We start from the raw sequence: 6964 nt of genomic DNA, 5'->3' as shown, positions 1-6964 counted from the left end.
GGCCCTCCAACGGTCTGAGGGACAGTGAACTGGCCCCGTTTAAAAAGTTTGAGGACCCCTGCTTTAATGGATGGGTTTAAATTATATTATACAAACTGTTTAGCTACATTTAAGGATGGGTATCACCTATCTTCCTAATGGTTTTGTAATGGTGCGGTCATTTTGAGAGCTGGAATACATTATAAAAGAGTCACTTAAAAGAAAACTACCATTTAAAATATTGCACTAATAATTACAACTTCATGTTTCCTAGTTATTTCTTTTGCATCTGCTGAAAATTATCCATGTGTTCCGCATGCAGTCAGTACTCAGAAAGGCTTAGCTATCCACGACTCAGAACCAGGTCATAACCAGGCCACAAACAAAAGGTAGATGGCTACTTACAATCAACCAATTGAGATATTCAAACACATGAAACAACTGAGATTAATTGTAAGGCACTAAGTAGTAACTATTTACTGAATACTATTCTAAGTCAAACACTCTTCTGAGCCTATCACATTATTTCACTCAATGATTCACATTGAGGGGCAGGGACTGTCCTTTTGTAGCTAGGGACAGTGTGGCTCAGCATTTAAACTCCTCAAATTATACAACTAGGAGAGGAGGCAGGTCTTGAATCAGGTGAAACCACTAGCTTATCAAACGAGAAAGGTTAGGGTAGACTGGGAGTTACAAGGTAAGGCCTCAAGTTCTGTTGTCACATACAAGTTTCAAATTATTCAAAGCTCTTCTAAAACCTCACGTCTTCCAACCCAAGATATTGACTTTGTTCTCTACCTAACCAGTGCCATGCCTGTTGGTTTTCTGAAGGAATTTTAAGCCAGGCACACGTCTACACTCTATAATCTAAGCAGAGTGGCCCAATATTACAACTTTGAATTACTGCTCATTTTTCTCCTGTAGTCAAAGAGGTCTGGGAGAATTAGAGGAAAAGTGAAATGCAACTGTGGATTTATCACCGAATGTGGAGCAGGAAGGCAGTAGGTCACGAGGTCTCACTTCTCTCACTGGCAGAGGAGCACCCGGGGGGCCAGGGACTCAGCGATGCCTCAGGACCAGAGCCCGTTTGTATAGATGGGAGGCCACCCCAGCATGCCCGAGCTCTCCCCTCCACCATCAGTTAAAATTGCCCCTCACAAGCAGGTCCTCTTCAAACTCCCTTTTTGACAGAAGAGCTTTTAATTTAAAATGCTCTATCCACTTTTAATTTACTCTGAGATTAATGTGTGCATTCAACACATGTGACAAATATAAAGTAGCTCCTGAATTACCACCAAGTCCAACTGAACCCAGACAAAAAGAAAACTATGAATACAGACGAAATCACAGCTCACCAAACCCCACACCTCCCCAAATATATTATGGGAGGATAGTTTAATCTCATCACGCCACTGTAGAAACTTAGCTACATCCAGGTTAGAACTCAAAGAACATGAGCATGCATTATAATCCATCTTGGGAAAACAGACTATTTGAAGGAAGACAAATTCAAATAGAAACTGTGTGGTTTCCAGAGCAATTTATTCTTTAACATCTAGTCAATATGCCATCAATAGTTCTCCTGTGTGCATTGTGCTGATAAATTGACACTGAGAGGATTTAACAAGTTCGTCATTTAATAAGTCTGAATTCACTTTCATCACATGGTATTTTACACGGTCATCTGTTGAAACAGATTTCTTTTGAACAGATCTTGGTTTAAAAAAGTCATAGATAATGTAAGTTCTGTATAAACTGGTGGATAGGTAAGTTAGTTCTTTTGTTTTGACTTATAAGCCTCAACTTCACCGCAGAATAAAGACTGTAGGCCAAAGAAAGCATAATCGCTCAGTCGTATAGAAGTATTGTTTCTATAATTTGGAGCTTTCTGAATGGACGAGTTCAAGCCTGATGCAACTGTAAAAAGATTACTTAATGAATAGACTATATGGAAATTGTACAAAATGTTATTAACTTTAATCATTAATAGCTTAAACAGCACTATGTTACTAATTGCTATTCAAACTCAAAAACCTGGTTTTGAATCCTCAAGAAGGTAGCATGGGTACACAAACCATACCTCCTTATACTTGGGGGTGTGTCAATACATACTTCCAACAGAAACTTTGGCTTTAGGAAAGAGTCACAAACATTTAAAATAATGGCTTTAATTGTCATTTTAAGTATAAGGTAGAGGAAAGTGTGCTTTAATTAAATATACATTATACCAGTGATGCTGGGGTTGAAAGTAGTTACTCCTAATGTTGATAGCTATAAAAACCAGTTTGTACATGACAAGACAATGAGAGAAATAAGCAATCCCTTTGAAACGAAGTCTTTAAAAAAATGTTCACAGTGATTTGTATCAACAGTATGCATTTTATGACAATAACATGTACAGACTGAGCACCCTAGGGCTCTCTTTATATCCTAAAGAAAACGAGCATTTACATTATTCATGAATTTTACTGAATTGAAAAAAGAAAATCAATTGTACAGTTACCCCTTAGACAGGATAAACTGTCTGGGGGGTGCACAGCTTTAACACCATCATTAAACTTGTTCGCAAAAGGAAGAATTAAAAAACAAAATATTTTTTCTTGGGAGTGAAGTCTTTCATTTGCTGTTATAACCAGCAAATGCCATTCATTAACTGAAAAAATGGAAGGGAGGGCCCCACAAACACACTATTTGAGCAAGCTGACCAATACACATTACAGTTTTAAAAATGAAGGTTATATACTATATGTTACAAGTCCCAACTAGGCAGTGTCAAATGGTATCTATTTCTTTGCTTGCTTTGTGATCATACCCCTTGGAGGTGTTACGGGTCTTGTGGCACTCGGCTTCTTTTTCTCTGCAGGCTTTAAAATCTGCAAAGATTCAAAAGACAAGTGCATTTTAGGAAATATATTCAACCCCATATCTTAAGATCTCTTAAATGTCATTCAAATCTTTTATTCAAAAGGTTTTGACTTTGAAACTGCCCCAACAACCTCAAAAGTCCCAATAGCTTATTAACATGAACCAAGCTGACAAATAAACATTTCGGTAATAAATGTGATGATGAATAGATAAAAGATGTAATCTAGACAAATTATTTTGCCTCTGGGAAAAAACCTGACAATTTTCTCAAGTTACACCTCGTAGAATTGTTACGCTATCCCTTCTGACATAAGGAGAGAAAGTGCTATAAGAATGCTGTTTCTCAAACTCTGAGGGGATCCTCAAACTCTAGGAGCTCCCCCTGATAATTGGTGCAAAAAAATTTGTTTTACTCCGTTTAACTGCACGTGACTTCAGTGGCTCTATCTGTATTTAAGACTGGGCTGGCTTGAAGTGGTACAAGTTTGACTTAAGTGAAGGAGAAAGAGACAGAGAAACAGACTTGACTTTGTGTAAATGATGCTTTTGTGCCGAGTGAAGCCCAAATGATGTCATGGTGAATCAACAGAGGTTTAGTAGAAATTATACTAGAGAAAATTTACACTCGAGAAAAGTGGCGGGAGAACTGAGTAATCACAGCACATCTGGCACGTGGAGTTAGCACTATTCTCACATGCAAGTGGTGATTTAATTTAAAGTGAACATCACACTGACATTATAGTTAGATTTATAGTAAAGGGGACACCAGCATAAAGAGCTAATGTATTGGTTTTTGTGCTTCTCTAAAACCTATTTAAATAATGCAAAAACAGTTAAATTGGAAATTAGGGGAAAGGTTCTATGATAATGTTTTCCTTAAAAGGGGGTTTACTTATTACTGAACTAGGATAAACACTGGTTACGGGAAAATAAAAATTTAGTCTATTTAACATAAATGACAGCAGGCGGAAAGCCATTTTTTCCTCTCTCAGACATAATAAAAGGAAACAATGTTGAAAACATCCTCTACCTGAAAAGAGCACATTAGTGTTTCGTCCACACTCATCACGGCACCTGCATTGTCAAACTCTCCACAATAATTGGGTGCAGAAAACAGAGTGACCAACTGCCTCTTTGCAAAAAATTCATATCCATCTTCAACCACCTTGGAGAGAAAATGTTTTCAGTGTTAAGTAGGTGCAAATTTTAGGTGAGTAAAACCACTCTTAGTTTCCCATTGAGCCTGATATGCTGCAGGTCAACTTCCAGAGACATTTTGTATAAACAAGCAATACCTACCCACCAAAATCAACAAGGAGAATCTGTGCTCACACACATGCTCTTAAGTGTACATGTAAAATTCAAAATCAATACCTGATGGGCTCTACATATAAGACCCAAATCATGCTTATAGAGAAATTTTGCAACCACTTCTGCACCAAATGTGAAGGACACGCCTCTGTCATTTTCACCCCAGCCTAAGACATCTTTATCGGGGTCAGACCACAAAAGATCACAAAGAAGACCTTGATCTGGTACATCAGTTGGTCGCATAATTCGCCGAATCTGCTCCATAGATTGAAGATCTGGTGATAAACCTATTAAATAAGAAAAATTTAAAGAAAACCACTTCAGAGAGACTCAATGGCGAAGTCTTAAATTAAATCTATGGATTTGTTTTCTTACTAAGCTTTGGGTAAAAAAAAACCAAAAACTGAATTAGCACTGGAATTTATTTTAAGCACTAATCTGTGGGCACAGTATATGGAAACAGTTCCATATACTAAAATATGTATGAAATTAAAATCCTCTTTTGAAAGGATAAAAAAATACCCAGGGAAAGTCTATTGACATTTTCGGTATTCTAGATCTATAGTCCAGCATGTTAACTGCTGTGCATTTTATATTTAAAAATATTTTCTGTTCTGTTTTCAAATCAAACTGTTACAGAATTTAGAATTCCCTGTAACAAATAAATTGCTTACTTCAGACTTCTATCCAAATAATCCTGGATGTGCCAAAGTGGACTAATGATCAGTAAGAGTTATCTGACAGAAGTCATCCCAATGATAACTCAAAAATGTCAAAATATACCACTTAGAAGGGATAAAAAAAACCCTACAGTTCCATTTGGAATTAAAATCAGCCCACATACCTCCATGACAGCAAAATATCTTCTCATCCACGATGGCTGCTATTGGTAAACAGTTAAAGCAGTCTGTGAAAGTTTTCCATAGTTTAATGTTATATCTTCTTTTACCTGTGAAAATTTTAGAATGGTTAAAGAGACTGATACATGGCCAGCATGACTGTGGTTGAGCATCGACCTATAAACCAGGAGGTCATGGTTTAATTCATGGTCAGGGCACATGCCTGGGTTTCGGGCTTGATCCCGTTTGGGGCATGCAGGAGGCAGCTGACCAATGATTCTCTCTCATCACTGAAGTTTCTATCTCTCTTTCCCTCTCCCATCTCCCTAAAATCAATAAAAACATATTATTTTTTAAAAATCCCTTGGACAGGATTAGGAAGCCCTCTTTGAATGACCACTCAGGGCTCCCTTAGATCTTTCCTTTGCCCTATGCTGCATTTGCCAGTGCCAACAATTCTCATCCTTTCTGAAGTCTGCTTTGCTCCTTGATTCCTTAGTCATGCAACACATTCCAGCATCTCCTGCAAGTTTCTTTGCTATCGTTGTTGGCTGCTCTATAAAAAATTAGGATTTTCCCTCCTGTTGTCTCTGAGCATCTTAACTAAGTCCCGAGCCCCTGCTTTCTCTTCTATTTCTCTACATCCCCCAATCCCCATTGCCCAAGGCCACTTCAGACCACTAGGAACATCTGGCCCCAGAAAGGTTTAGCTTAGGTAATTGCCAACATCTCTGCAGGCTTTCAAATCCTGGGATTCTGAGCCAGAATCCCTAATGCAGTTTCCTATTATTACATATCAGAAAGCTCAGCCCGACCAGCGTGACTCAGTGGTTGAACATCGATCTATGATCCAGGAGATCATGGTTTGGTTCTCAGTCAGGGCATATGCCCAGTTTGCAGGCTCGATCCCCAGTGGGGGATGTGCAGGAGGCAGCCAATCAATGATTCTTATCATTGATGTTTCTATCTCTCTCTCCCTTTCTCTCTGAAATCAATAAAAAATAAAAAATAAAAGATATCAGAAAGGGTAACACACAATTCACATTTTATCCAACAACAAATACCTCAGCCTTACCAGTACCACAGTCATAAGGACAGAAAGAAAATAGTACAGAGTGCTGGTTATACTTGGGAAATAAATCTATCACTTAAGGCAGCAGTTTTTAAATTGCTTCATGAGAAATCTACATTTGAATAAAACATCACCTTAATAAAATTTACAGTAAAAATTTAATAAAATATCAATAATTGTTTTAAAAGTCTTACAAACCATCAAATGAAAGCCATTTATGCCAAGGACACTTTTATGTCCACAAGAAGACTAGGTGGCAAAATATACCTGCCTGATGGGATGGGGGCAGCTTGAATACAAGATCAATAATTGAGTCTTCTTAATGACCAAACCAATGCTGACCTTCTACATCATTTTTAAAGGCCTTTGCATTAAATAGAAACTGAAAGTGATGTAGCTAATATTCTCACACTAGGATATACGTCACAACAAAGAGATCATCTGGATTTGAACTTCAATGAAAACTTCAAAGTACTTGCTGAGATAACAGTTGTGTAAAAGGAATCCTTTTTAAGAAAAATATTTTTTATTGATTTCAGAGGAAGGAAAAGATAGAAACATCAATGATGAGAAAGAATAATTCAGTGGTTCTCAACCTGTGGGTCACGACCCCTTTGGGGGGTCAAACAACCCTTTCACAGGGGTTGCCTAAGACCATCAGAAAACACATATATAATTACATATTGTTTTTGTGATTAATCACTATGCTTTAATTATGTTCAATTTGTAACAATGAAAATACATCCTGCATATCAGATATTTACATTACGATTCATAACAGTAGCAAAATTACAGTTATGAAGTAGCAACAAAAATAAGTTTATGGTTGGGGGTCACCACAACATGAGGAACTGTATTAAAGGGTCGCGGCATGAGGAAGGTTGAGAACCACTGC

General features: G+C 37.6%; 1 protein-coding gene across 1 annotated transcript in view; it reads right to left on the bottom strand.

The window, feature by feature from the left end:
* Positions 1–1505: 1505 nt before the first annotated feature.
* PPP1CC (protein phosphatase 1, catalytic subunit, gamma isozyme) overlaps positions 1506–6964 on the bottom strand; it is a gene marked incomplete at its 5' end in the record, with an annotated part of 7063 nt that continues 1604 nt past the window's right edge. Inside the window, 5 exon segments of the mRNA XM_014547706.1 lie at positions 1506–1899; positions 2795–2855; positions 3878–4012; positions 4222–4445; positions 5003–5107. Of these exon segments, the coding sequence (XP_014403192.1) occupies positions 1754–1899; positions 2795–2855; positions 3878–4012; positions 4222–4445; positions 5003–5107 (671 nt within the window).

This window comes from Myotis brandtii, unplaced genomic scaffold (assembly GCF_000412655.1).
Source record: "Myotis brandtii unplaced genomic scaffold, ASM41265v1 scaffold482, whole genome shotgun sequence".
NCBI classification, from domain to species: Eukaryota; Metazoa; Chordata; class Mammalia; order Chiroptera; family Vespertilionidae; genus Myotis; species Myotis brandtii.
This window is presented reverse-complemented; position numbering and strand designations above follow the sequence as displayed.